Source organism: Rhinolophus sinicus, linkage group LG10 (assembly GCF_036562045.2).
Source record: "Rhinolophus sinicus isolate RSC01 linkage group LG10, ASM3656204v1, whole genome shotgun sequence".
Lineage (NCBI taxonomy): Eukaryota > Metazoa > Chordata > Mammalia > Chiroptera > Rhinolophidae > Rhinolophus > Rhinolophus sinicus.
Genome location: NC_133759.1, coordinates 107849650 through 107864061, shown reverse-complemented (window position 1 = coordinate 107864061; position 14412 = coordinate 107849650). Strand labels below are relative to the sequence as shown.

The following is a 14412-nucleotide window of genomic DNA, read 5'->3' as shown; positions in this document are numbered from 1 at the left end:
TTTGCAGTGAGAACTTTTAACAGCTAGTCTCTTAGCAACTTACAAGTATACAAGACAGTGTTATCAACTATAGTCACCGTGCTCTACGTAAGAATCCCCAGGATTTATTCATCTGTCAACCAGAAGTTTGTACCTTTTGACCGCCTTGACTTACTCCTCACCCATTTCCCCTTTTCGTTTAAACTTCTGGACTGCTTGAATTATTGTAAGTTATTTTTTATAATAAACAAAATAAAGAATTTTGGAAGAGTTCCAATATTTTTGAAATGGAAAAAAGCAAACAATTATCAAAACTCTTTTTTTTTTTTTTTTTTTTTTGTACTTGAATTTTTTTTTTAATTTTTAAAAAACAACTTCAAAAAATTCCAGTAGTTTTAGAAATTCAAATCATATAATATATGTTCTTTAATTCCACTTGAATTAAATTAGAAATTAATAACAGGAAGGTTTCTAGAAAATCCTCAAATCCTTATATAAGAATTCTAATGACGACTTGAAATTACCCAAATACCCATCAAAAGATGACCGTATAAACAAATTGCAATATATCCATGCAAAGGAGCACTATTCAGCAATAAAAAGAATAAACTTGTGCTACACACAACAACATAGATGAATCTCAAAATAATTTTGCTGAGTCAAAGAAGCCAGACCAAAAAAATAGAGTATACACGGTATGATTCCATTTACACGAAATTTTAGAAATTTCAAACTAAAGTGACAGAAAGCGGATCAATGGTTGTTTGGGGATAAAGAAGGGAGACATGAGGGAAATTCCAAAGCAATGAAGCTGTAACTGTAAAACTTCAGGTATTAGCCTGCTATAGATGAAGACATGTGTAAAGTCAGAATGTTTTTCCTTCACAACAAATTCAGTGCCTGGCTGGGGAGGCTGGCCTTCCCCAGTACCTGGGATTATGACTTTGGCTCTCTTTGTTCATGGAGACAGCATTAGAGGAGGCAGGGGAAACACATGCAAATCAGGAGGAACAAAAAATGCAAAAAATGTGGCCAAAGCTAGTAGTTCTTCATTAGGTTTATATCTGTGGGACAAATACGTTTTTTAAAAGTCGTTTTTTAATCATATCCCTTAAACCACAATAATGATAAGAGTCTGGGCACATTTTGTAAACCCGACTGAGACCTTTTTCCACTTATTATCATTGTGTTATATGTCTCTAAATTGGATTCATATGAAACAGGGGTTTACATATAGGTTTTCCTGATAGGAGCAGCCAGTTTGAAGAACCAAAGAAGAGAGAGCATCTAATCATGCTCCATCCAAGGAAGCATTTCTATGCAATAATTTTCAAATGAAACTCAAGCCCCAGTGCAGGAAGAGGACCACTGGTCTGTAAAGCAAACTGAGCCTGAGATGGAAGTTCAGTTTCTCTGCAACCTCGCAAGGCAGGGCCAGGCTCGCTCTGCTCCCTCTGCCCGGGGTCAAAGCCTACAGGTTTCATTTCACCGTGCTTTCCTACTGGTAAGGACTGGGTGGTGGTGAGGGCCCAGGCTCAGGCCTCACCATCCATCTTAAAGATTGTATCTAGTCTGAACTCACGAGGTCGCAATGACAAATGATGCCTCCCTACCCGACTGCAAGGTCCTGTCCTCAGAGTTCCTATTCCCCAACCCCCTTCAGAGTGGCCTGGGAGGGCCATGGGAATCTTAAGTGTCCAGCTCCTAAACATTCTCCACTTTCTAGGAATCTCTTCTCCTGCATTCCTCTCTCTGTACTGAATTAACTGAGGGGTCAGTTTGGGATTTTAAAAATAGGGCAGAAAAGACTTGAATATGGCCACAAGAGGCCAGTGGAGGGCAGGCGTGAGGCCACAAGTACAGAAATGTGACTCGTGTAGAAGATCCATGCAGGCCCAGGGCAGGCCTGGGTGAAGACGCTGGGTATAAAGAGAGGAAAAAATAAAAAAGCCAAAGCCTTTCCCTGGGAGAGATGGGAAGGGCATCAAAGTGGCACAGCCAGGCACAACTCCAAGTCCCTTACCCCTCCTGCACATCAGGGGACAGAGTCATAAGGCCCATCCTGTCCAGGAGCCTAGAGGGTAGAGTGGGAGACCAAGGTCAAGTGGAACCTCTGAGAAGCCATATCTGATCGTCTTGGCACCAGGACTTCAGAGAAGCTCCGTTCCAACAGGCTAAGTGAACAGATGATGAGCCCGGGGGATTTCTGTTAGGCACTCAGTACACACTAGTTTTCCTTTCCTGAACCACTAAAAGCTGATTTATAAATACACAGCAGAAACTGGAAAAAAAACAAAAAGACGAATGCTTAGAAAGTATCCATATGTATAAATAAACATATACTATATTTAAAAGGCAGTAACACTCTTCCCATTCTTATTTCTTCTTTCTCTCATAATGTACAGCAGCAGGTAGAAAGATCTCTCTAAGGTTGCTCCAAAGCCCGTGCGAGTGAATGTTCCGGTAGACCTGAGGCTCTGCTGCTGGGGGCCGGGCCACATGGGGGCAATGCTGGCACCAGGCCCGGTCACCTCTGTACCACTCGTTAGTGGTCTGGTTGGTGGCAGCCAGGTATAAGGCAAAGCACAGGTAGCCGCCCAGGAGGAAGCTCAGCAGCAGGACAAAGCCCACCAGGAAGACAATCCTTGGGAAGGTCAGGAACAGGTACTGGGGGCAAAGAAGAAGCAGCACGTTAGGCGCTGGGCTATGACACAAGTAAGGGTCAGCACCCACCAGCCCTGGTCTGGTCCACAAGACCATCAGAGCTGCCTCCCCAGCTCACCCACTTCCGTGCACATCCGGCCCCCAGAATACAAATCAAACCATACACAGCACTGACCCGGGAAGAAATGCTAGTGTGTACACGAGTTTAATATGGAATAAATGAAGTGTGTACACTGCGGGAAAAGGGAAAGGATATTCGGGATGGTGCTATGGCAGGTGGCTATTTATAAAATGAACAAAGACAGAGATGCAGATCTTAGTTCATGCATCAAAATGAAGTCAAGATGGAAAGAAGAGATCACTCTCAAAATGAAATGACTACAGGGGTACATCTATAGCCCCTCTTTCCAAAAGAAACAAATGTCCATCCACGAGGAAGAGTAAACCTCTGGGAAAGTCATACTGTGGAAAAATAAAGAGCTGTTAAAATGGGGTAAATTCCTATGTACTAATTTGGAAAAGATGCTGGTAATATATTGTCCAATGAACAAGACAAGATGCAATGATCACAACGGACCCTCTTTCTGTAAACACAAAACTGACCCTAGAAGGTATGTGGGAATATAAACAAATATAGGTATACACATCAAAATACAAAAGTGGTTGCCTCTAGGGAATGCAAGTGTTGGGAAGGGAGGAGAGGGGTATAAGTTTTCATTTCATTTTATTTTCAAGATGTTTTAAATTTTCTTCCCCTCCCCCCGGTTTTGAGATCTAATTGTATAACATTGTGAAAGTTGAAGGTGCACAACAATGCAAAACATAACGATTTCAGATGTATGCATCGAAATGATTACCACCATAAGGTTAGTTAACACATCCAGCACCTCACAGTTACAAGTTTTCTTTTTTGGAGTGAGAACTTTTAACAGCTAGTCTCTTAGCAACTTACAAGTATACAAGACAGTGTTATCAACTATAGTCACCGTGCTCTACGTAAGAATCCCCAGGATTTATTCATCTGTCAACCAGAAGTTTGTACCTTTTGACCGCCTTGACTTACTCCTCACCCATTTCCCCTTTTCGTTTAAACTTCTGGACTGCTTGAATTATTGTAAGTTATTTTTTATAATAAACAAAATAAAGAATTTTGGAAGAGTTCCAATATTTTTGAAATGGAAAAAAGCAAACAATTATCAAAACTCTTGATGGGGGATATGTTCTAACTCAAGTTACAAAGAAAACAGATCTGATGAGGAAGAATGTTTAAACTTTTTTATACAAAGGAAATACACAAATAGAAAACAAATACAAGAAGGAACTATTATTACATAAAGACCTCAAATCAAAAGTTATTCTAATGTCAAACAGATAAACAGTTGTTAGGTTAGTGCAAAAGTGATTGTGGTTTAAAAGGTTAAAAAAAAAAAAAAATGCAAAAATCGCAATTACTTTTGCACCAACCTAATAAAAGGACGTCATCCACAAAAGAAGGTACACAAATGACTGACAAACAAGTAATCAAAAGTAATGAGAGAAATGCAACTTTCAAAGGGCACACCATGTTTTCTCGTCAAACTAGAGGTGACTCCCACCACCGGCAGCGTCAATGCTTCCTCAGATGCAGTAAAACGGTCACTTACGTGCTGCTTGAAGAACATGGTTTTAAAAAGCAATGTGACGATATACGTTAATGTCAAAAGACTTATAAATGTTGATAATCTGACTCAGGATTCATATATTTTTCAATCTGTCCTAAAGAAACTCCCAAATACAAAACCAAAACCATACACACAGATCACCCATGGCCGAGGGGGAAATGCATTTCGCCAATGGAGATAGCTAGTGGCCACCACCTTAACCAATGAATCAACCCAGGCTTCACAGACCCTAGGTTCTGCCTGATGGGATGCATTAGGAAATACACATCTCTACGTAGGAAGCATTTTTGCCAAGAAAAATGAATCTAATCAAGGCTCTACAACCAACCTTCAGTTTTACATTAATATAGGGAAATAGAGAAATATTAGATGACACAATTAGGAAACAGACAAATCCAGAACATGAGACATTCTAATAGGCAACTAGGCTACTAAATGTCCATTTCATAAAAAAAAAAGTGGGGCATTGTTTTAGACTAAAAAGACATATTAAAATGCGTAATTATAAAGGACTCTGCTTCGAGGAGGTAAAAGAGCTAGGATGACTATAATAAAAAAGACAGAGAACAAGTGTTGGCAAGGATGTGGAGAAATTGGAACCCTCATACACTGCTGGTGGGAATGTAAAACGGTGCAGCTGCTTTGGAAAAGTCTGGCAGTTCCTCAAATGATTACAAATAGAGTTACCATATGACCCAGCAATTCTACTCCTATATACATATAACTCAAGATAAATAAAAACCTATGTCCACAGAAGAACTTGTATACAAATGCTCATGGCAGCATTATTCAAAAATAACCAAAAACTGCAAACACCTAAATGTCCATCAACTGACAACTGGAATAAAATGTGGTCCATCCAAACAATGGACTATTTCTATTTTTCAGCCATAACAAGGAATGAAGTACTGGCTGAACCTTGAAAACATGATGCTCAGTGAAAGAGGCCAGATACAAAAGGCCACATATTGTATGATTCCAATTACATGAAATGCACAGAAAAGGAAAATCCATAGAGACAGAAAGCAGATGAGTGGTTCTCATAGTTGGGGGAGAAGGGAATGGGAATGACTGCTAATAGGTATGGATTTCTTTTTGGGGTGATGAAATATTTTGAAATTAGTGGTGATAGTTCCATAACTCTGTGAATACACTAACATCACTGAATTGTTACTTTAAAAGGGCGAATTTTATGGTATGTGAATTATCAATTTAAAAAGATTATATATCAATATTTTAAAAAAAGGAATGGCTTCATGTTTTTACTGGGCAAACAAATGTCCTTTTCCCAAGTTTGAAACCTGAAGTTAGAAACCTACAGCCCACAACGTAATTACCTGAATAATTACCTGAATAAGGAAGACGGTGTCAATAACCTGGAAGTGTCCAAGGTCATCCACGTAAGTCTCCAGGTACAAGTCTGACAACAGCACCAACCGAACCAGAAACACAATGCTCACAATGGCCATGGTGGCAGCTGAGGCCGTCAACGTCAAGAGGTAGATGAGGAAGTACCTGGCGTTCCAGGCCCCGATGCAGTTGTTCACCCAAACACAGTGATGGTCAAAACGGTGCACACACCGGTTACACACACCTGCACAGAAACGGGGCAAGTCACCACCCTGGATTGGTCCTTGATGAGACACTGACACCATGCACACCTACTGACGTTTTTAAAACTGACCACGGAAAGTATGAGCTGGAAAAATGGCAGATGCTGTCACCAAGCTTTTAGAACTGCAGTGTCCAAACAGTAGCCACCAGCCTAGCACCATGTAGGTACTGAGCACCTGAAACGTGGCTACAAGAAAAACTGGAAAGAATACTTTGTGGATATGGATAAACTTACAGTTGTTTTTCAATTTGTGCAATGCTCCTTTTGAGGTCAATGTGAATAAAAATGAGGTGACACAAGAGTTAGTGACTTTACTTAGACAAATAGTTTCAAAACTAAAGCTTTGGCTTTAAAGTCAAATCAATACTTCTGAAAAAGATGAACCATTATGTCAATGTTGGTGTGGGTATTAAAGGAAAATGACTTTCTGCTACTTCTTCAGTGACTGAAAAATGTTTAAGAATGTTTGGAATAGCTTGGATATGTGAATCTGCTCTTCCATCTGCAAATTTCATGATCAAGTATTTCCAATGAAAATTTAGTGTCGAGATTGAGATGTGTTGTAAATGTAAAATACACATCAGATTTCAAAGACTTAGTATGAAATACACAATATAAACTTACCCATCAATGATTTTTTAAAATATCGATTACATGTTAAAATAGTATTTTAGATATGTTAGGTTGAATAAAATATATGATTAAAATTAATTTCACCGATTTCTTCTTCTTTTGTAATGTGGCTATGAGAAAATGTAAAATCATATATGTGGCCCATACTGTGTTTTTGTCGGACAGCACTAGAGTCCTGGCAACTCCCCAGAAGAACAGGTGCTGCCAGGAATGAAATCTGCAAGCACAACATCCTGCACAAACATCTCTTGAGCAGCATGCCCTGCCACGTGGCAGAGACCAGGCTGCCCAGGACGGAGGGCTGCCCACTGTACAAGAGCCCAAGACCTCACCACCAGTCATCTGAAAGAAACCTCTCCAAGCAATGGCTGCCCCATGTCTGGGGGACAAATGGCCCTGCTTTCCGACTTATGCAATATTCCCTCACAGATGAAGGCCGCGTGTCTACTGTGAGAGGGTGGGACTTGGCAGTTGGGGCCATACTTACCACAGTGCTTGGATCGCGCTGGTTTCCTTAAATCACAAGTGGGGCACCTCATGTTCTTTGGGAACATGACTTCATCGAATTCATAAACTTGAAGAAACAATAATTCGTTGGCTTTTGTTATGGTGCCTGAAAAGAGTAAGAACACATGTCAGTTTTGGGCAATACAGTGGACTAGATATTCACAAAACCTGTCCTGACACAGCACAACTAAAACTGCTAGGTTTAATATTTTAAATAATTCATTTTAGAATTTTTAAGAGCTTTATTAAATTTCAATGCATAAAAACAATTTACCCATTTAAAATGTACAAGTTACTGGTTTTTAGTGTATTCACAGAGTTGTGCCACCTTCACCACAATTTTAGAACATTTTCATCGCCCTAAAAAGAAATCCCTTAGCAGTCACTCCCCATTTCTCTCTAATCCCTAAGCCCCTGGCAACCACTAATCAATATGTTCTGTCCCTATGGATTTGTGTTTTATGGATACTTTATATAAATATTTGTTTTTTTTGTATCTGGCTTCTTTCATTGAACACAATGTTTTCAAAGCTCTTCTATGTTGTAGCGTGTCGGTACTTCATTCCTTCTTGTTGCTGAATAATAGTCCATTAAATAGATATACCACATTTTATTTATCTATTCATCAGTTGATGGACATTCAGTAGTGCTTCAAGGACAGGAAAGGTTAAAAGTAAAAGAATGGCAGGAAAAAACGAGCAAATATCAATCAAAAGAAAGTATATTAATATTAATATTAGACAAAAGATTCTTCAGACCAACCATTATTTCTAGTTACAGAGGCTCATTATATTTTGTAAAACGGTGCAACTGCTTTGGAAAAGTCTGGCAGTTCCTCAAATGATTACAAATAGAGTTACCATATGACCCAGCAATTCTACTCCTATATACATATAACTCAAGATAAATAAAAACCTATGTCCACAGAAGAACTTGTATACAAATGCTCATGGCAGCATTATTCAAAAATAACCAAAAACTGCAAACACCTAAATGTCCATCAACTGACAACTGGAATAAAATGTGGTCCATCCAAACAATGGACTATTTCTATTTTTCAGCCATAACAAGGAATGAAGTACTGGCTGAACCTTGAAAACATGATGCTCAGTGAAAGAGGCCAGATACAAAAGGCCACATATTGTATGATTCCAATTACATGAAATGCACAGAAAAGGAAAATCCATAGAGACAGAAAGCAGATGAGTGGTTCTCATAGTTGGGGGAGAAGGGAATGGGAATGACTGCTAATAGGTATGGATTTCTTTTTGGGGTGATGAAATATTTTGAAATTAGTGGTGATAGTTCCATAACTCTGTGAATACACTAACATCACTGAATTGTTACTTTAAAAGGGCGAATTTTATGGTATGTGAATTATCAATTTAAAAAGATTATATATCAATATTTTAAAAAAAGGAATGGCTTCATGTTTTTACTGGGCAAACAAATGTCCTTTTCCCAAGTTTGAAACCTGAAGTTAGAAACCTACAGCCCACAACGTAATTAGCTGAATAATTACCTGAATAAGGAAGACGGTGTCAATAACCTGGAAGTGTCCAAGGTCATCCACGTAAGTCTCCAGGTACAAGTCTGACAACAGCACCAACCGAACCAGAAACACAATGCTCACAATGGCCATGGTGGCAGCTGAGGCCGTCAACGTCAAGAGGTAGATGAGGAAGTACCTGGCGTTCCAGGCCCCGATGCAGTTGTTCACCCAAACACAGTGATGGTCAAAACGGTGCACACACCGGTTACACACACCTGCACAGAAACGGGGCAAGTCACCACCCTGGATTGGTCCTTGATGAGACACTGACACCATGCACACCTACTGACGTTTTTAAAACTGACCACGGAAAGTATGAGCTGGAAAAATGGCAGATGCTGTCACCAAGCTTTTAGAACTGCAGTGTCCAAACAGTAGCCACCAGCCTAGCACCATGTAGGTACTGAGCACCTGAAACGTGGCTACAAGAAAAACTGGAAAGAATACTTTGTGGATATGGATAAACTTACAGTTGTTTTTCAATTTGTGCAATGCTCCTTTTGAGGTCAATGTGAATAAAAATGAGGTGACACAAGAGTTAGTGACTTTACTTAGACAAATAGTTTCAAAACTAAAGCTTTGGCTTTAAAGTCAAATCAATACTTCTGAAAAAGATGAACCATTATGTCAATGTTGGTGTGGGTATTAAAGGAAAATGACTTTCTGCTACTTCTTCAGTGACTGAAAAATGTTTAAGAATGTTTGGAATAGCTTGGATATGTGAATCTGCTCTTCCATCTGCAAATTTCATGATCAAGTATTTCCAATGAAAATTTAGTGTCGAGATTGAGATGTGTTGTAAATGTAAAATACACATCAGATTTCAAAGACTTAGTATGAAAAGGAGAATATAAACTAACCCATCAATGATTTTTTTAAAAATATCGATTACATGTTAAAATAGTATTTTAGATATGTTAGGTTGAATAAAATATATGATTAAAATTAATTTCACCGATTTCTTCTTCTTTTTGTAATGTGGCTATGAGAAAATGTAAAATCATATATGTGGCCCATACTGTGTTTTTGTCGGACAGCACTAGAGTCCTGGCAACTCCCCAGAAGAACAGGTGCTGCCAGGAATGAAATCTGCAAGCACAACATCCTGCACAAACATCTCTTGAGCAGCATGCCCTGCCACGTGGCAGAGACCAGGCTGCCCAGGACGGAGGGCTGCCCACTGTACAAGAGCCCAAGACCTCACCACCAGTCATCTGAAAGAAACCTCTCCAAGCAATGGCTGCCCCATGTCTGGGGGACAAATGGCCCTGCTTTCCGACTTATGCAATATTCCCTCACAGATGAAGGCGCGTGTCTACTGTGAGAGGGTGGGACTTGGCAGTTGGGGCCATACTTACCACAGTGCTTGGATCGCGCTGGTTTCCTTAAATCACAAGTGGGGCACCTCATGTTCTTTGGGAACATGACTTCATCGAATTCATAAACTTGAAGAAACAATAATTCGTTGGCTTTTGTTATGGTGCCTGAAAAGAGTAAGAACACATGTCAGTTTTGGGCAATACAGTGGACTAGATATTCACAAAACCTGTCCTGACACAGCACAACTAAAACTGCTAGGTTTAATATTTTAAATAATTCATTTTAGAATTTTTAAGAGCTTTATTAAATTTCAATGCATAAAAACAATTTACCCATTTAAAATGTACAAGTTACTGGTTTTTAGTGTATTCACAGAGTTGTGCCACCTTCACCACAATTTTAGAACATTTTCATCGCCCTAAAAAGAAATCCCTTAGCAGTCACTCCCCATTTCTCTCTAATCCCTAAGCCCCTGGCAACCACTAATCAATATGTTCTGTCCCTATGGATTTGTGTTTTATGGATACTTTATATAAATATTTGTTTTTTTTGTATCTGGCTTCTTTCATTGAACACAATGTTTTCAAAGCTCTTCTATGTTGTAGCGTGTGTCGGTACTTCATTCCTTCTTGTTGCTGAATAATAGTCCATTAAATAGATATACCACATTTTATTTATCTATTCATCAGTTGATGGACATTCAGTAGTGCTTCAAGGACAGGAAAGGTTAAAAGTAAAAGAATGGCAGGAAAAAACGAGCAAATATCAATCAAAAGAAAGTATAATAATATCAATATCAGACAAAAGAGACTTGAGACCAACGAGTATTACTAGTTACAGAGGCTCATTATATTTTGTAAAAAGATTCAAGGAAGAAATAATACTAATTCTAAACCTGAATGCAACTAATAATAACATACATATAATATACATACTCATACACATTAGTTTCAAAATGTGAAGCAAAAACTAACTATAAGGAGAAATCTTTCAAATCTACCATCACAATGACGTAACACACCTCTTAGTAACTGACTGATCAAACAAACAAAAAAATTACTATGAACATAAAAGATTTGAACACTATTAACAAATTTGATCTAATGCACTTGTACGGTTCTCTGTATCCAAGAACACATTCTTTTCAAGCACACATGCCCAGGCATAATGCGAATATCAACATAATTTCCAAAAGAAATAGTATCCTACACAACCATAAGCTCTATATGTAACACAATTAAGTGAAAGTATCAAAAAATTAAACTAAAAGATTTGTATGGAAAAATTTAAACAGTTCTAAATAACTGATGGGTCAAAGAAAAAAATAAAATTAGAAAACACTCAAAATTGAAAGATCATGCAAACACGATATATCAAATCTTTTGCAAAGTCCTTAGAGGGTCACTATTTATTTGTAGCACTAGCGGTAAGACTGACAGTTCAGTGGTCACCACTCTACACCAAGAGCCTCAACTTACCAGGATCAGTTACACAACTGAGGGTGAAAAAAAAAAGGTTTACAATCAGCAGCAGATAGGGCAGAAAAAGGTAATACGAGGAGAACTGCAGCTCTTGACAGTAGCCAAATATTTCCCAGGTGTATTCAGTATAAACCATCCCTTGCAAGATGAGGTGCAGGATAATGAAGGTGTGGTTTCTGAAAGGAAATAGGAACATGGCTTGTTCATCATGGGGGTTTCTCCACGAAGAAACCATGCAATACTAAGGAAAATTAGCCAAGGGCCAACTACTTCCTTTGGGCTTGAGATAATAGTAAGAATTACATGTGAAACATTTCACCTAGTGCCTAGCACATAGTAAGTACTCAATAAACGTTACCTGTTTTCATCTCAATACCAGAGATGATCATTGAGATCTCAGTAGCAGAATAATAATATTTCTTTTTACAGAAATGCATGCCAATATTTTCCTCCTCTTTAAATACCTCTATTTAAAAGTAGATATGTCTAACCCCAGAGAGAAAAGGCAGATTATCTCTGAGTAGAGGTTCAAACCCAGGACTCTCGATCCTTTGCAGCATCCTTCCCCGTACCATGCTGAAAACCACAAGGCGCTTCCTGAAGCTATAGGACAGCAACAATTAACAAGGAGATAATATTTAACTCTGAAATATAAATACCTTGTATGAAAGAGGTAATGAAGCAATCCTAGCATGGCTCTCTGAAGGCATTCTGGAATTATACAGGAAAATATCTGAAACAAAAAAAAAAAAAAAGAAAGGTTCGATTTCATTTCTCATCCCCCCCCCCCAGCAAATCAGAGGCTTCATGTTCAGTTGGCAATGCTGGTGACATTAAGTTGTGATGCTGCATATGGGCAGAGAAGAAATTTAAGACAGAACAGAGAGGAGGGCTTCCCTCAGCTGACTTTCCTTTGCTGCCAATTCCATTTCTACCCTGATCCCAAAGAAGGAATCATGTCAGGGTTTTCAGGCAGAGAGGTGAACAGAAGGGGTGGATTAAGTAATGCTACTGCAAACGACGCGCCTTTCCCTGCCTTGAGTTCCATCTTAATTTCCAAGGTCCACCTCCAAATCACTGGCCATTAGCCCAGGTCCCTCCCAAGTCAACTCCTTCCCAAGGGCTGCCCATCCCAATTTTGCTCACTTCGATCCCTGGTGGAGCGTTGGCAGCCCAATGCCTAGCTTTCTGCTCATATATCCCCCAGTTCACCCTTCAGGCCCCACCAGACAGGCACTGCTCATATCCATGCCCAATTATACGCATCAAATCCAGAGAAAAATAGCTAACCTTGAGAATGCTGTCTTCTCTCAAAGCATCATCAGAAGATTAGCTTCAACAACAAAACCCCAGGGAGAGAGGGAGGGAGGGAGAGAGAGAGAGAGAGAGACTTTCGAATATACCCCAACTGCCATAAATGAAACAAGTGAACAAATGAATAAAAATGGCATCTCTTTTTCATTCTGTCAGGAAACTGCTGAGCCTTTTTAGACAGGTGGTATTCAAAATCCAGTGGTCTCATTGTTACCTGTGCACCTCCGCTGACCAGGCCTTTCAGGTAATGGGTTTTGGAGCAGATGCAGATCATAACACTACCAACCAGCACCAAAGCCAAGTAGAACAAGAAGAGAACTAGGAAGTCCATCCTGGGGCTACAAAGGAACAGAAAGCGTATGTGACTATGCTGTTCACACAGTATAACATCAATACAGGACACAGTCTCAGACATCAGCTCCCTAAATGGCTCCCAAAACAGAATTCATCAGCCCTTAAGCACACACTGCCTCTTCAGTTGGACCTCCCAGAAGGTCTTGAGCTCTCTCTCTCTCCTTCAAAAGCTCCCTAATCAAACCACCGTGGTCTGCTCTGGGGCATTTCCTATTTAAGTCCAAAATAAAGTGGGGAAGAATATGCAAAATGCGTCCATCTTGCATCCCCCAGGCAACAAATCGTATTTTTTTTACTTCCTTAAATATAAATAATCACAGACATTGATACAGAAATGTGGCCAAAAGTAACTGTTGACAATGCTATTGGAACAAGCATCCCCTAGAGGCAACCAAGGGCCCAGGATCAGGCATTCCGTCCTATGAAGTGATGTATTAATACAGGCCTGTATTAAGAAATTGGTGATGGTTACTTATGGCCTTAGCAAGTGATGCTGGCCAGGCTTACAGTTGAGATAACCAAACTAGAAACTATTCAGGAGATAAGACAGAGGAAACAAAGAGCAGCAATACTCACGAGGTGATTCAGGTTCCCCAGCCTACATATTTCTCATGCCTGGATAATTTTCGGCCTGGAGTTCTGGCATTCCTCCTCCCAACATTCACGAGAATTCAAACTTCATCTCTGGCGCAGTGGCATGCGCCTCGCACAACAGGTGACACGCAAAGTTGCAGGAGACATGGTTCCTCCAGGAGGCTGAATCTGGCTGCAAAGATAGATCAATTCAACACTCCCATAACAGCACTCACATAATAGGAGTCAGGAGCGGAAAACATAGTGGAAAAGAATTTGCAAGTCGGGGGATGATGAGACCCCGCAGAGTGAAAGGGTTTATAAGACTTAGGCAGAAAAAGCTAATTAGAAAAAAGTAAGCTGGGGGCCTCGGTCACTGGTGTCTGTACCAATCCTGGAGGTGCCCACGCTGGGGACTCGACAGAAGGGCCTCCCGGAAGCTACACTCAATCCTAGGGTCTCGGCGGGTGGGCCTGGCCGGAGCTTTCCCCGGGAGCGGAACCCAGGGTGGGGGGCGGAGTGCAGAAGGCTCCAAGGGAACACTGGGGACGCCCGGACCCTGGGCGGGTGGAGGTGGGCTGCGGCCCACACACGAGTGGGAAGGGCCGGATAGACAGGGAGACCGGCACTCCTGGGCCAGCGGGAATACCTGGAAGCCCAGCGGGGGCCGCCTTACCTCCAGGCGCGACCAACCGCCAGCAGCGCGGAGCCAGCGCCTTCAAGGGCGCGCCCCCAGGCTTCCGGCGGACCCGTGACGTC

The 14412-nt window shown here is 40.5% G+C and overlaps 1 protein-coding gene across 1 annotated transcript; it reads right to left on the bottom strand.

Moving 5' to 3' along the window:
- Positions 1–2305: 2305 nt before the first annotated feature.
- Positions 2306–14387, bottom strand: ZDHHC4 (zDHHC palmitoyltransferase 4). Its single transcript, XM_019753646.2, has 8 exons — positions 14330–14387; positions 13657–13846; positions 12941–13064; positions 12072–12145; positions 11410–11588; positions 9970–10095; positions 8582–8826; positions 2306–2646 (listed from the first exon to the last, which is right to left on the bottom strand). Exons 3-8 carry the CDS (start codon positions 13055–13057, stop codon positions 2356–2358), a joined length of 1032 nt encoding a protein of 343 aa, XP_019609205.2. The 5' UTR covers positions 13058–13064; positions 13657–13846; positions 14330–14387; the 3' UTR covers positions 2306–2355.
- Between the last annotated feature and the right edge of the window lie 25 nt (positions 14388–14412).

What these genes read in the sequence shown, in the direction of transcription:
- ZDHHC4 (XM_019753646.2), bottom strand. Translation starts at nt 13,057, where the DNA reads ATGGACTTCCTAGTTCTCTTCTTGTTCTACTTGGCTTTGGTGCTGGTT. An exon ending in TGGTCAGCGGAGGTGCACAG is followed by an intron (nt 12,146 to 12,940) that starts GTAACAATGAGA and finishes TTTTTGTTTCAG; the next exon opens with ATATTTTCCTGTATAATTCC. An exon ending in CATTACCTCTTTCATACAAG is followed by an intron (nt 11,589 to 12,071) that starts GTATTTATATTT and finishes ATTTCCTTTCAG; the next exon opens with AAACCACACCTTCATTATCC.